The 15,753-nt window shown below is 50.8% G+C and overlaps 1 protein-coding gene across 4 annotated transcripts in view; it reads right to left on the reverse strand.

Annotated features, from left to right (window-relative positions):
- SEPTIN5 (septin 5) overlaps nt 1–15,753 on the reverse strand; it is a 39,236-nt gene that overhangs the window by 15,501 nt on the left and 7,982 nt on the right. For 2 of the 4 annotated variants that reach the window (XM_063416293.1, XM_063416292.1), the window contains exon 2: nt 2,959–3,022. The exons of the other annotated variants lie outside the window; for them this stretch is intronic. In XM_063416293.1, the coding sequence (XP_063272363.1) occupies nt 2,959–2,973 (15 nt within the window). In that variant the 5' untranslated portion in view covers nt 2,974–3,022. The remainder of the gene's footprint in view (nt 1–2,958; nt 3,023–15,753) is intronic. 4 annotated transcript variants of the gene reach the window in all.

Raw genomic sequence — 15,753 nt, forward strand, 5'->3', positions numbered from 1 at the left:
ACTCTGCTGCTCCATCACCAGCAGAGCTGCACACTCTCCCTGAGGCTTCTGCTGACCTGATCCAAGGGAAAAAACCTTGCTGATCTAAACTCTGATGAATAATTTAACCTCAAACTTGCAAGCAAGGCTCCATAAGTGGCTTCTGGGAACATCAGAGCCCTGATGCTTTAGCCAGGCTTCATCCTGTGATGCTCAGGAAAAAACAAGATACCAGACAAGAAATGCAGAAATCCCAAAGCACAGGATTAATCCCCTGCATGTTCAGTGCCACAAGCACAATCTGCACAGCAGTCAGATCTCATCTTTTCTTTTACCTATCCCACAGGTCAAACTTTTAATTTCCGCTCAAGGATCACTGCTGCTTTGTCATGTAATCCCTCCAGAAATGTATAAAATTCTATTTCAAAGGTATTCATGCTCCCTGCTTCCACTTGAAGTGCCTCGTGCTTCCCAAGAAGCACTGTGTGACTCATGCCATGCCTCCACTTCCAGCTCTTAAAAAAGAGCCACGACCGTAATTTGCCTCTTGCTTGTTTAAACTCGTGACTTGCTCTGGAGCGAGTTCACAGAGCTTCTCACACCCAGCTCCTCGTTTAGGATAATCTGCACGATATAACAAACCGGGCAGACGTGGAGCTGGCTGGATGTTTTCCAGCAGCCCCTCGGTGGCGTCCCGCTCCTCCCCAGGGCGGGGCCGCGGTGCGGTACCGGAGCGTTCCGGGCGGCTGCCCCGGCCAGGGCCGCTCGGAAATCAGCGTGCGGGTCAAACCAAACCTGCCGCCCTCGCTGCTTCCTCCGACTGCGAACACATTCCTCAGCACAGGACAGAGGTTTCCAAATTTAGCCCGTTAGGACAGAAGGAGAAACCAGGTGGTGCAGGAAGGTCTGCGGCAGTCTCGGCACTGCTGCTGCTCATCTCCCTCCGATTCATCCTCCAGCTCTGCACAAACCAGGCTGAAATATATGCCTGGCCTTTCATCTCAAAGCTACAGCTGGGAAAACCAGGGAGCGGCAGAGCAGAGCCCTGCCAGCCCTGGGAAGCCGGGAACGTGTTTGGGAGACAAACAGGTACACATTGCTCTGGGGCACAGAAGCTGGGCTGAGAGCGGTTTGGTGGAAGAGGATGTAAAATAATGGTGGTTTATCCTCTGCAATGGAAAGGCACTGCTTCTTCCGCTCTCATCCAAATGACAAGAACATCAGCTTTGGAAGTTCTTGACGCATGTTAACACACATGAATAGGAAAAGGCTGGGGACAGGATCCTACAGAAGATGCAGTTTACGTTACAGGTAGTGGTCCCAGTCCTGCGATCCTTACTCACCGAGTAGTCCCTTTGAAATGGAGACGACTGCTCACGTGAGTAAGGGATGCAGGATCAGGCCTGTCTACCAAAGAGGCTGAATCCTGACCTGGACAGGCCGTCACAGCCTCTGAGCACTGTGAGACACCTACGCTTGATCCAGCAGGAGCTAATCCAAGGGCATCCCAGGGGAAGACAGTCCAGGCTGGGGCACCACACCTGCAAACAGCACACTGAGCACACCATGGAGAGCAAGACGGTGGACAACAAAGATGTTCCACGCAAGCAGAAATTCTCCTAATTCATTCCCAATTCGCCCATCTCATGGATACTCCCAGGTCTGCAAGGAGATCATTCTTAACCCTGCTATCATCCCAGCAGGCTCCTGAAAACTTTATTGAGAGAATGAAAGCCAACTGTCTTGGGAGAATTCCCAACCTCTATCTTCCAGCTACAATTAACATAACTTTAGGAGTAGCTGATGCCCACAAGAGAGGAGAATAAGCCCACTCAGTTCACCAAATAATTTAAAATTTCATTAATGAAGGTGGGAAAGGCAGCTCTCTAAAGCAACCTTCCGTTCTGGGAGGCACCCAAGGAGCAAAAAGCTGGCCTCAAACTATGTGAGCAATAACCCCAAAAAGCTCTGCAGAACAAGGAGGCAGAGGAACCTTCTCTTTCCTAGGGGGTCTCCTGCAGGTCTTCCAACAAGGACTGAAACACCCAGGCTCCAGCCCCACACCCTCCCTCCCTGCTGTCAGCTGCCTCTGCACACTCAGTAACACGAAGCAGGGTCCTTGTGCACCTTGAGACAGCAGAGGCACACAGGACCTTCCCCTTCCTTCCATCCTCCCCCCGGGCTTGCAGCCCCAGCCCACTTGACCAGGATGAGCCTGCTGAGAGGGAGCCATGCACTCACCCTCCTCCCTGTGCACCAGCACAGCTCTGCCTGAGCTCCAGCTCCATCTCCACACAGCCGTACCTGACTGTGAAGTGCCGTCCCTCGGAGCCCAGCACAGGCCAGTGTTCCTGGGAAAAGCAGCCGTGTGCCTCCCAGTCTGCCCGGCTCGCTGGGATGTGTGCTGGACCATCTGCTGTCCCAGAGGAACCCCCAGGAGCCTGTTTCCCAGCCCCACCATAAAAACAGTCTGTGCAAACGTCACTGCCCACATCAGTCTGCCCAGGGCTGGGCCCTGTGTTGGGACCAGCATCTGTCTTTGCAGATGGATAATTAGATTCCCTTTCCATTTCCTTTCCCCTCCTCATGGTTTCTCTGGCTGGCAGTTCCCCCGCAGCCCTGCACAGTCCAGCAGAATTAGTCAGAGGGAAATTCTGCTCCCTTCCTCCCCAGGATGTTGTTCTTGGTTCAATATGAACAGCAAAATGAACTGCACAATGATTTGAGTGCTTCACTGCAGTAGCATTTGTCCTTTTCAGCCTGGCAAACACAGGCTTCCCTCCCATAGCTGCCCCCTGCTCCTTTTCCCCAGGTGACACAGAAATCACAGCATGCATTCAATGAGTGTGGTGTTGGCAATGGGAAGCAATTAGCTGATCTGCAGGAATATGCAATCAGCTGGACGGGGGTTGCAGCACACCTCCATTTATGAGCAGTGGTGCCAAACACTCCTTTTGGGCAGGGCCTAAAGAAGCGTACCTGATTCTCAGCCATGGTGTGAGATGCTCTCAGAAAAAGATCATAACACCCTCCTGCAGGAAACCTAAGGGAGAGACGGAGCAATGATGAAATTGGGGTAATTTAACACAGAGCTGTACCTCAGAGCTCCCAGAGGAGAGGACTGTGTGCCCAGATGAGTATCCAAAGAGATCCTCACTGAGCATACAAGATTGGCTGTCCTCCCCTGCCACTAAGAAGTGGCTTTCTGGGAAGCAGTACTGAAACCTGAAGCCCTGATGTTTGCACAAGCATCCTCAGGGCCTGCAGAGATGCACAGACACATCAGTTCCACCTGACAGAGAGGATTTATCCTTCTGGGATCCACAACTTTCCCCACAGTTTCTGCCTCACAGGAGACGTACAGAATGAAACTTTTAGAGACAATCTGTCAATTCTGCCCTCCTGTACCCTGTGACATCCTGTGTTCTCCATGGGCAATGTCCTGAATCCATGTAGAGCATGGAGCTTACAGCCCTCCAGTGCAAACCATCGAGACTTCCAGCAGCCCCCATCACTGCCTGGGCTCGGTACCTTCTATTCTGAATCTGCTGCAAAACCCAAACTGCTGCCTGCTCCATGCAAGGGGCTTTGAAATGCCTTCCAGAAGATTCCAGGAGCTTGGAAGAGCCGACTCTCTCCCCTGTGATCCATGCCAGCCCACTGCTGTCTCCCGCCATGAGCTGATGGAGCGTTACCCAGCTGTGCCAGGCTTGCAGGCCACAAGGCCGAGACACTGCAGCCATCAAGCAGCCAGCTCCTCTTGCACCATTTGTGGCCTGCCTGGGCTCCCTAGGGCCTGGCACATGCCCTGGCACACGCCGGTGCCCACGCCGGATCACGGTGGCGGACGCGCGGCGTTCCCAAAGGGCATCACAGCCACGGCTGCCCGAGGAGGTCCCAGCACAGCTGTGTTGTGGGCCACTGGCACAGCTGTGGGGCCACCCAGGCAGATGCAGAGCCGGGCGTTTGCTGCATGAATGAAGGAGAAAAGGTAAGGGCAGCAAGGCAGCTGGGGAGCAGGATTGTTCCCCACTTGCCTGTGGTTGTGCAGCCATCCAGCATTCACCTCGGCTCCTTGTGCCCTGCCATCGCAGACACTGAGGCCGTGCCTGGGGGGCAGCCGTCAGAATAATCAAAAACAGAATCAAGAAATGCTTTCCAACACCTTTCTCTCCCCTTCTCCATCACCTGCTTGCTCCAGCAAACACCAAGCCTGGTTACACCTTTGCTGCACAACTCATCACTTCCCTGTACCCTGCAGTGTGACTGGAGATTCACATTTTGTGTGATGATGGGAGAAAACTTCAAGTCACTGAACATCTAAATCAAACTGTGCTGTCAAAGGGAATTTAAATGAAGTTTCTTCCAAGCTTAAGAGTAATAGTCAGTAATTGCTGAGTGTTGCTTCTCCTTATCAGGGAGATGTTGACCAGTATGGCAAAAATAAGACCAGTTAGTTTGTAGTGAAACAGAGCAAAGAATCTTAGATGAAGTAATTATCTGGCTCAGAGTCTCAGCAGAGATTGTGTCAGATACTAGAGGGCTCCCCATGCCTTTCCATAAAACAAGTGTGAATTGCAAGGTCTGGAACCCACAGTAAGGATGACCACAGAGAACATTTACCCAGACTGGTGGACACTGACAGTCCTGGTGGCTCTGCAGTAGCCAGAGGAACACCCTGCCTGAGACTGCTGCAGGACACAGCACAGTTTGCCAGGCTGGGGGTCAGCTCAGCAGTCCTGGTGCTTCTGTGGCAGAGGGGCAGTAAGAGGCACCCCAGCACTGAGCCAGGAGCCCCCCACAGCCCACCAGCACAGCAGCCTTGCATGCTTCAGTCAAGCCCCAGACTTCATTAGCAGTTTTGCAGCAGTGAGAGATTCCTACTAACCACTGAGATGGAGCCATCTGTTTCCATTTATGTGCTGGCTCACAGGAGCAGCTACACAGCAAAAGGACTCTAGAGAGGGTTTGCTCTCCTGAGCACACAGGGAGTGAACAGCCAGCCAGCTGGGACAGAGGATGAATTCACCCTCCCTAGTGAGCTAATACCTCCCTGCTGCAAAATGAACACCTGGGAGGCCCTGCAGCCCTTCCCCTTTGATTTTGTGACCAAACTCCATCATTAACTCACCTACAGGCCACTTCCCCGAAGGCACAGAGGACCTGCTCCCCAGCACAACTACACCAAATTACTGCTCTGAGTGGCACCACAGCAGAAGAGGGGTTGATGAAGCTGTTCCTACATCTCTTGGCCTGCTTTCTCAAAGCCAAAAGGAATCTGCCACTGATAAGCCAAGATCCCTAAATTAACAGCTACCAGGTCCTAGTTTTTTCTATATCAGGGACCTGCAGAAATCATGTTATGTAAAGAATGGAGATGAAAATGGCAGCAGGTACCATGAGAGAGTCTAGGCAGCTTCCAAAAGAGGTAGAAGAGGGATGTGATAAAACTGGGGTCATCCTATGTGGGAAGGGTTGTGGAAGTATTGGTCCTGTCTGGCAGCTGAACTTTGGCAGGACTTTGCCACCTTGCTTTACCAGTCACACCTGCTTGGGAGGGAAAATAGTCTTCTTGCTCAACAGGAGGTTTCATACTATAAAACAGATTGCTTAAGTCTTGGCAGTTTGTGTTCAGCAACTTCCCTTTCCCTGTGTTTGCTGCTTCCTCTCCGAGTACACATTTTTTCAGAGCCAGAAGAGACATTATGCTCCTCTCAGCCTGCCCATGGGCCCTGCAATTCCCTTCAGAGATTCTTTCTATTTGGAAGATTTGGTGCCTGTGGTGGACTCACAACAACAGCAGAGAGCAGCAGAACATACACTAAGTTCTCCTTTCCTCCACAAAAAAATCTTCCTAATCTTGACTGGAGAGAGCAGAACTGAGAGTTCTTAGAGAACTGAGTGTTCCTGGAGAACACTGCTCTTAGGTGAGAAAGGACAGAATATAAGGACACAGCATGAACAAAACACAGTAACACCCTGTGATACTGCAGTAGCAGCAACTGGCTGAACAAAACTGGCACAAAACCAAAATCCTAAAGCATCCTACACAGCTTCATGGAGGGATCCTTCCCAACATGATCTTGTTTTACTGCCCCAATCCCACCACCAGCGTCTCTGCCCCACTGTGTTTTGATTATCTGACCTCCAACCATCCCCCTCTGGAGAGGGCAGTTCTGATCACCTGGCAGGCACCACCATGCTCAGCCCCCAACAACACAGCACGGATGCTGCAGCCAGAGGTGGGAGAGCAGCCAGACCTCAGGTCCATTCTTAATAGCTGGAAAAGAGCTTTCTCTAAAGTGTATCCTCCTGTAGCTCTGGTGTGTGGTGTAACAGCCCAAGCACAGGAGCTTCCCTTGCTCTCCAATCTGCCTTTGCTTTGCTATCACATATTGTCAAGCTGTCCCACTCAGCCCTGCTCTGCTGAACTCTTCCCAGGAGACATTTCTCCTCAAAGCTCCAGACAGAGTGACATTGCCATCCTGGTCCACTCCAGCCCTGTCCCAGTCACCCTGAGGCCACTCCCAGGGACTTAATACATTGCAGAGAGCATATAGAGCCTCAGGGCACAGAGCATAGGGCTGCTGAACATGAGAGACCAGGGGAGCCCTGCTCCTGCAGTTCCCAGCCCACCGGGCAGAGCTGAGCTCAGGATCTGCTGCCAAGACCTCCCCCAGTGAAGGAAGAACCAGTGACCCTGGCCCGAATCAGGGGAGGCCCTGAGCAGCACGGCAGGGCTGGCACAGAGCCCTGAGTTACCATCCCAGCTCCAGAGCTGACAAACCTCCCAGCACAGGCAGCGCCTGGTACAAAGCCTCTTTTGTTCCTGGCACACGAGCCCGCTCCAGGCTGCTGCCGGGACACATCTTTATTGTGCCCCCCTGACTTGGGCAGCAGGCAAGGCTTGGGGACAATGGGCCCTTTCTGGGGTGCTGCTGGGGCTCACACACAGAGGCTGCAGATGCAGGGGCCTGCCAAGGTCCTGAGCCCTGCCAGGCAGCCAGCACTGTCACCATGCATCCATCACCACTGACAGCAGCACACACCTCTGCTGGGGCTCCACTCACCCAAACTCCCTCTCAAAGACAAGGCAGAGCTCCTCTGTCACCCAGCCAGCGCCTGTCACCCGTCACTGCTCTTCAGTGTCATGGGCACAGCTCTGGGATGCTGAGCAGAGGGGAAAAAAGGGGTGTTTTAAACACAAAATACCACTTTGTCCACACACTTTGAGGTTGTTTCATCATGTACAGGCATGGAGGCAATTCTGAGGCAGGAAGGAGGAAACTCTACAAACTCTTGTCCTCACTGTGACATGGTCACAACAGGATTCATTTTCAATCCCTGCTCCTAGTGCAACAGGGAAGAGGGGCAGGAGGGCTGGAGAAAGTGTCTTGATAGATCCCAAAAATGGGTAAACTCTCCCTATTTAGCAGTAGTGGGAGGGGAATTTATATCCAAGCAAGAGTCTTGATGCCATCTGGGACAAGGCCAAGAGAAAAGCAATTTCTTCCAGTCAATTTATCCCCCATCCAATACTGCCTACCCATCTACAGGGAATTTCTGCAGCCGCACAGCCACAGAGACATGAGAAAGGACTGCTTTTATTTTCCCAGCTGTAGCCTACCACAGCCCAGCATCTCTTCAGCTGGAGCTGGAGCCAGAAGACAACTAAGCTGAAGGGGAAGTGGCTGGACACCCCCACACAGCTTGTGAGACAGCACTCGGAAGCTGTCCTTACTGAAAAACATGGACATTTACTGAAGTCCAGAACTGCATCTGGCAGACCAGCTCCAGTATCCAGGACAGAGCTGGGCTTGCTGGACACCAGCAGAGTCCAAGGACTCCAGGCTCCATCTGTGCAACAGAAAATCTTGGCCACCTCAAAATAGCTGACATCAAGGCAGGAGGAAGGGCCCTTTGCCATGTCAGGAAGCAAAATTATCTGGTAGTTTCTGCAAGTAGCATCTGTGGTCTCATGTGCTCCTCATCACTATCTGGACCTGCAGCTGACACCCCAGCTGGCCCCCACCCCATGCTCCAGATCCTCAGATCTCCCAGGTTTCTCACTGACATCCTGGGTTCTAAAAAGCAAAGCCTTCAGGAGGGCTCTGATCCCCTTTCCTGCCAATCCACAGGGTCCTCAGATTCAAAGAACCCAGCAGGGACTCTTCCATCCGTGCACACACCATCAGCACCTTTCCACACAGCACATGATCACACTCAGTGTGTTTTCCAGCTGGGCACAGCTCAGCACCCTGCTGGACAGGGCTGGGCCTTTCATCAGGAACTAACTGCTCTGATATGTGACATGTCCAGCTGTGTTTTTCAGACTCTGCTTCTCCTTCCTACTTCCCTTCACTCTCGCATGTAGAAAGATGAGAACTGAATGATAGAAAGCCCCACAGCCATTACCCACTTCCCACCCCCTTGTACAGCTGTTCCCCACTGGGCAGGAGGCACAGGGCTCTCCTGGAGCCTCAGCCCCTTGCCTGCATCATTTAAAGAGCATCATAAGCTCTGGCTGGGCCTCCAAACCCTGCTCCACCTCAGAGCTGGAGACGGATGAGGTCACCTCCAGTCTGAAATCACTTCCGTTCTCAAACTGCTCCCAAGACTGGCACAGATTAAAAAGAGTGGGATGGGTGGGGAGGGAAACCCAAACCAATGGAGCATGTTCCCCATTAAGAGTTCAACACTTAATTTATCTCTGCCTCCCAGTCGACTGCCATCCGAACCCTCCACCCTCCCTCCTTCCCCTGCAAGAACAAACCTGGCAGAAACTGATTTGAATTATCAGCAGGGTATGGCACAAGCTGCACAGAACTATGCTTGACCCCCAAATCCCCAAATCCAAACCCAAGCAGAGCAGTGGGGAAGGGTCACAGCTTGGTGTTGTCAGATGAGCTCAGCCACACTGCTCTGCCTTGTGCCAGCTCCAATTGCTGGTCTCCAGCTGCAGCAGCCCAGCTCTATCTCCCCACACACACACAGGGTTGGAAATGGATTGTACTGGCAACGCAGCACTGAGCACCAGCACCACAACCCTGTGGTTTCCTCGGCACAGCCCCATTCTCCACTGTACAAGTGGCCACACTGGCCAAGGTGGCAGCAGGATTCTCCCACCTGGATCAGACAGCACAAATGCCTGAGGAAGCAGACTGAGAAAGGAAAATGAAAATTAAGGTTACCAGGAAGTGGGAGTCCTAAGGAAAAGAGCCTTGGAGAGGCCACACTTGGCCAGGAGAAACCAAACTGACAGTTCAGTGTCATTCTTTTAAAAACACATTGACCACAGATGAATCAGTGTCTCATTGTTAGAGGCTCTAACCCGACCACAGAACCCAGCAGTGCCTCGGGCAGTAATGGCCACCACACATCACTGTCACACACACACACTCCGACACAGTCATGGGTTTTTCCCCTCACCCCAGACTTTGCTCAACACAGGAAGGCACCCAGGTTTTGTGGGTCTCTTCCAGTATTCCCATCTTGTTGCTTTGGCAGCCATTGGATGGGGCCATTTTGTCAGCAGATACAGCTGCTGTGATCCATGCCCAGTTCAGAATCCAGTCCAGTTCACACATGCACATGGCCCTGGCCTCACTGGTGACACGGCAGCCACTGGGTGCAGCCCTATGGGGTGATGTGAGCTATTGCAAATGCAGTGGATAGAGGAACAAGGGGCAGAGCTTGCTCGAGTGCAGCTATGGATCACATGCTGCATAATTTTAGACTGCCTTCAAGCAGATGGAAGATTGAGTTGTGTGTGCTGCCAATCCTGTGAGTTTCTTTGTATCACACAACAACCTTAGGGCTGAACAGCAGGAGAAGTACAGCATGACTGCATTTCCCAGGGAGCACTTTGCTCCTCAGCCTCTTTCCAGAGGCCAGCCCTGGACAACAACCAGTCAAAACTGCAATGAAAGTGAGACCTTTCTTCCTTGTGGGCTTCAGCCCTTCTAGAGGCAGTGGGCACTAAAGAAAGGAATCTCTCTCAACCCCTGGCACCAGGCATGGACCTGGGCTGTTCAGGTAGCTGCTCTTCAGCACAGACTAGGAATAAACACACTGCAGGACAAACAGGTTTCAGCAGATGAAGCAGCAGGCTGTTCCCACCTGGCTGCATTCCCACAGCTTCTTTCTGCCAGTTCTGGCTTCACACCTGTAACTCAGTGAGAAGCCAGCAGAAGTCAGCAACACCGTGAGGACTCGGTGGGGCAGCGACCGTCCAACAGACAGGCTGCCTTGCTGGGGAGATGAGGAGCCACAGAGCTTCTACACAGCAGAGCCTGCACTTCCCAATAGGAGAATTCCAGTACCAATGTGTGGGGCAGGGTGTGCTTCACACCCACTGCCCTGAGGAGCACCAACCCCCACAGGGAAGGAACAGGTCTGAAGTTGAACATTTGGGCTAAGGGGAATCCTGAGGCTCAAGTGCCTCTGGGAAGCTTTAGTTGTGGTGTGATTGACTCACAGGGGAGCAGAGCCACTCCTTCATCAAAGTAAGCTGCGTATCCCTAAAAATCATGGCCTGCAGACAGAAATGCCTCTAGACAGAGCTGCTGTATCCTGGGCTTCAGTTCCACCACCTCTGAGCATAGAGAACTTCACTGCAAACACCCACACCTGCCCTGGCTGGGCCAGTGCTGTCTGCTGAGCCCTAAAGGATCCTATGCTCCACCCAGACCCTGGAGAGCTCCAAGCCATGTTTCTGTCCCCAAAAGGTATCAACACTGCAAAAGATAAGAAAAGATCTGCAAGAGCAAAGCCTGTGTGAGTTTTCCATGCTGTGATGAGTCTGGATGAAGCAGAGACAGGCACATGGGAGCACAAGGCCTCAGGGCAATGCGCTGCCTGGCTCCTCAGCCCTGCATTTGTCATCCAGAGAGCAGACTGCAGTCAGCTCCACACTCCCAGGGAGCACATCCCTGTGTCAGGGTGCTGAGCCACAGCACAGAGGCAACCCCAGGTGCAGAGGGCCTGTGCTCAGCACACGAGACACTGCCAGGCACACAGAGCAGTCAGAAAGCAGCACAGCCACTGTGATAAACAGTGACTATCCACCAGCCAGCTCCTGCCTGGGAGACACAGGAGGGGTTTAAGGAGCAGTCTGAAGGAAAATAAAGAGAACAATTTTCAAAAGAAGGTGGGGTGAGCTTAGGATATTAATCTGCAGTGGAACATCTCTACTGAATAGGTCCCTAAAATAGAAGCAGCATTGTAGAAGTTTCAGTTCCAATACAGAAACTAAAATGTTAAATGGGTCTGTCACTCCTGAGCACAGCCATGATCTTTTCACAGAGCTACAACTCTCACTGATTTTTTTGAGGCAAAGATGAAAGGGCCATTCAGAGCAGCCTGGAACATACCTCTTGAAGTATTTTCAGTTATTTTCCTTCAGCAACCCCTTTCCTGGACCTAATCCATGGACCACAGCACATGAAAGGCAACTGTAAGCCTGGCACCAGGTGTGTAAATGCCGAGGCAGCAGCAGCCTCCTCTTGGGAGATGGTGAGAGCTCTTGCTACACAGCAACTTAGATCAGAGAGGGATGGTGGGGGAGAGCAGTGACAAGGCTGCTCACCAGAGCCAAATTTATAAAAATACAGGAGGTATCCAGCTCTTCGGTTTTAAAGGAGTTAGGCACTTTCATCTGTATTAAAAGAAGGCTGGCCCTTGGTTCCTATTATTGCAAATTGCCTAAAAATTTTGCCTTTTAAATGACTACTCTGTACAATGGCATTTGTGGAAAAGCTCATGTTTCAGCCTAGTGCCTTTCATCTCCACACCACCAACCCAGAGCAGAGGAATGTGTCGGCTCCTTGGTTAATCCAGAATGTGCCGACAATTCCAGAGGCGCTGCAAGCAGGATCGCTTCATCTGTGGCAGGAACAGCCCACAGTCCTGGACTGGCACAGGGGGAAATGCGAGGCTGTGGCCCAGGAGAGGCTCCACAGACACCATTGCCATGCAAACACTCAGTAACTGCCACCACCTCACAAGGCCCCACTGAGCTTCATATACTGGAACAAGAAGATCAGAGCTGCTATTGTCTGACAAAAATAAGGCACTGGGTTTACAGCCAGTAATTCTGGCAAATCTCACCCCTGATAATTCAGTATAAAATACTGCAGCCAGACCAGGCAACCCAGTTTGACCAAGTCAGATGTGGAATGTGAGTATTGTCCTGACAAGGTTCTCAGGGATGGTATTTTCTGCTGAATTCAAGACTGCCATTTTGCCTCTCTCCTCATCAAAAATTACAGCCTTAGGAACAAACCTTATCACCCAACTGGACTGCAGGAGACATACACTAAAGCTGTACATCTTGCAGAAGATTATTAAAAGACATTCGAAAGTGCATTCTCTACACCTCCTAAAATCCTTTCCACCTTAAGATAACAATTTCTTCCCTGAAAAACTGAGAGAGAAAGCAATCACAAAAGGTCAGTGTCCCAAGCTGAATAGCTACTGTCCTTGCATCAGGACCACAGCCCAGTCATTGAACAAGCAGGGTTCTCCATAAGATTTGTTCTTTGCTGATAGTATCACTGTGGCACTGGTTTTTGCTGCTATTTCAGTCTTGGTTTCCACTGTAAAGTTTATCCAGTCAGTCATTGATATACTCTCTACTTGCCCTGTAGAAAAACTGTTATCAGCAGCTCACTAATACAGTCCTGATTGTAAGGAACAGATAACTGTGGAATCCTCCCTCCTGAGAATTTTTCTGTGGTATTGCTGATTTCATAAATTTCTTTCTGGGCTTATCTGAAAATAACAAAAATGGTGAAGTACATGAGATGCAAGATGAGAGGTGCTAACAGAACAGGCACTGGTATAGCAGAGTTCATGAAGATGTCACCTTTGAGATGATTACATTGGATTTCTAGAAGTCAGAATGAAACCAGATTAAAAAGATATTAGAGAAGACAGAAAGTCATTTGACTGTAAACTGTGGCTGTTGGACACACAAGGGGCAGCAACACGCAATGTTAGAAAGAACTTGGAAGCAATGGAGTGGAAAAAATTGCATTTGCTAGACGGTGTTTTCCTACGAGGCAACCCAAAGGAAATGGAAACAGCCGCGTGGGTAAGGAGAGGAGCGAGGCAGCGTGGGGAATGCTCTGCTCAGTCCCTGGGTGAGCAGAGAGCCAGCACCCCCTGCAATGTCAGCTCAAGTGACAGCCACAACAGGCCAAGAGTGATTTGTCACTCGCAGCCCTTTGACGAGAACTGGGTGCAAAATCAAATTAGATACCCACAAACAGCTCCTGGGACGTGCAGCACAGTGGGAAGTCAAACCTTTGTTTTAGGAACCCAAAGGTAACTATCTTGAAGCAAAGCCTGGAACCACTGTCATATGCAAAATGAGGAGGGGTTCTCTTGGGCTTCTAGCCTGGGCTCTGAGTTGCTAGGCCAAACAATCTCTTGGGATGTATCTTCTGGGATTTATTTTCTCAGATTTATTCTTTGTATGGGTTCTCATCCCACTGCCCTTCGCAGGCTTTTCAGGCTCATTTATAAATCATTGCCTTGAAAATACAAAGTAAGACCTGCTTCCTCTTCTGAAGAAAACACATGCTGGCCTATTACTGCAGGATGCCAGCCAAGAGGTGGGTGGATGCCCTAATTATTTTATTTTTTGAAAAATAATGAAGAAAAATAGTTATTTGTCATGAGGGAAAATCCCTAATCAGCTAAGGGACAAACTCTAGGTACCCAGTACACATGGATTGACTGGAGCCACAAGGAAGCTCAGCCCTCGAGCACAGGGAGGGTGTCTGAGGAAACGAGAGCAGCAGTCTCATCCAGACATTTCCTGGATGTCCACTGCCATTAATGTCATGATAAATGGGATCTGAGGCCTCCAAAATGCCCAGTATGTGCTGTGAGCTCTAACTCACAGGGACACACTTCAGTACCAAACACCCCCAAGAGCAAGATGAGCACAGGAGCAGCTGATGGGAAGAAGCATCCAGACACTTCACAAAGAACCAGAAGATGGCTCATTAAGCTTTCAGACTATCAAGCCCCATGATATCCCTCATTAGCAACCCCTGCACACACTGCACTGCTGCCAGATGAGGGGCAGCTCCAATAACAACATCACTTGTTTACCAAGAGAACAATTCTGCTATTGCCTGGCACCTGCCCATGACAGTGCGACCACGGGAGGAGCAGGGAGATGTTCAGATGACACTGGGCATTCAAACGAGGCAGCAAAATGCCTGGCACTGGCTGGAACGTCTGAGCAGCTGCTGAGGACCAGTCCCACCATCTCAAACAGAAAGGCTTTCACTGACATTACTGAGAGCTCTGCAAATAATGCCATCCCACAGCTCTGAGATGGCATGCCAGTGCATTCGGGGACTGGCAGCTGAACAGAGCAGGCACTGAGGAACAGGAACGCTGGGCTCCATCCAGTTGCTTCTGGTTTACTCGAATTGCTGTGAGATCCAGTGCTGTGAGCCTGGTGTGAGCCAAGCATGGTGGGGCACAGCACATGAGGCTTATCCAGGTGACAAGAGGACACACATCCTGCACAGCGGATGGCCATCCATCATGGCCATCAGGGTCCCAAGCAGGTCCATGGGTGTATGCAGCAAACAGGTCTCTAACTCGCTGACCTCCGTGGGCCTGCTCTGAGCCTCTGAAGCGTCAGCCCCAGGGCTGTTGGCACACTAGAGCTGATCCAGAGGCTCCAGCTGCTCAGTGAACCTGGAGGGCTTCCCAAGCATGTGCCTGGATTAACTGCTCAGTAAAAGTACCAAGTTGTGCTAAATGGCTGTCCTCCCCAATACCCACTTCCCTCATAAATACACACTGCCAAGGGCTCCTTCCAAGGGGAGGGGAGCTCTTTAAAGCAGCTGAACAGCACAGGTATAAACCTTGGGATGAGACACAAGCAGTGTCTCTTCTGCTTGCTACAGCTCCAGTGCACTGCTCCAGCTGCATCACAGAAACCCTCTCTGAGAGCTGAGAATGCAAGAACCGCCGGGAGACAAGAGATCATCCCTGACAGCATCTCTCACTGTCCCAATGACACATTCCTGCTCATCTTGGCCCTGTGCAATCATGGCAAGGCTTTGCTGCAGAGCAGCTGCATCTCTTGAATTAACTCCTGCTGCCTTGATTCAGCCCACTGCCTACAAAACAGGGCAAATTCCAGTTTCTGAAGGCTCTGATGCTTCTTCCATTACTGTCTGATCCCAGCTGGCACCAGACTCTCTAAGCAGCAGGAACCTCTGAGAATCTATAGGATCTTAAAAGCCATAAATCTCCCTGACATTTTTTACAGCAGGCCTTGAGCAGAGGGAAATTACTATTGGTCTAGATGGGCATTTCCAGTACTGCCTACCTACACTTCCAGACTTCATATCACTTGCAGAGACTCAGGAGAGCTTTAAACGAAACACAAAGCACAGCCAAGGGGACCATGCGTAGGGCAGGCAGATGGCTTTGTGACTCACATTTCACCTGAATATATAATTAATGTAGTATGTAATTTATTTCAAAATAAAAGTGGATGGAAGACTGTAGGAGCTAGAGACTACACATGTGTACATATCACAGCAAGAATGAGCTCAGCACGTCAGGAAGGATTAAAATAGTTCTCACACTGAGGAAACAGCAAGAAGACACTACAAAAAGCTGAAAGCAAAGTGACTTGCCTGGGAAGTAACCTTAAAAATAATTGCAATACAAACTATAGCAGTAGCTGGCCTGGCTTGTGCTCTCAAGTGTATTCTCACAGCTTCATGCATCAGGGGT

The sequence above is a fragment of the Prinia subflava genome, chromosome 19 (assembly GCF_021018805.1).
Source record: "Prinia subflava isolate CZ2003 ecotype Zambia chromosome 19, Cam_Psub_1.2, whole genome shotgun sequence".
Lineage (NCBI taxonomy): Eukaryota > Metazoa > Chordata > Aves > Passeriformes > Cisticolidae > Prinia > Prinia subflava.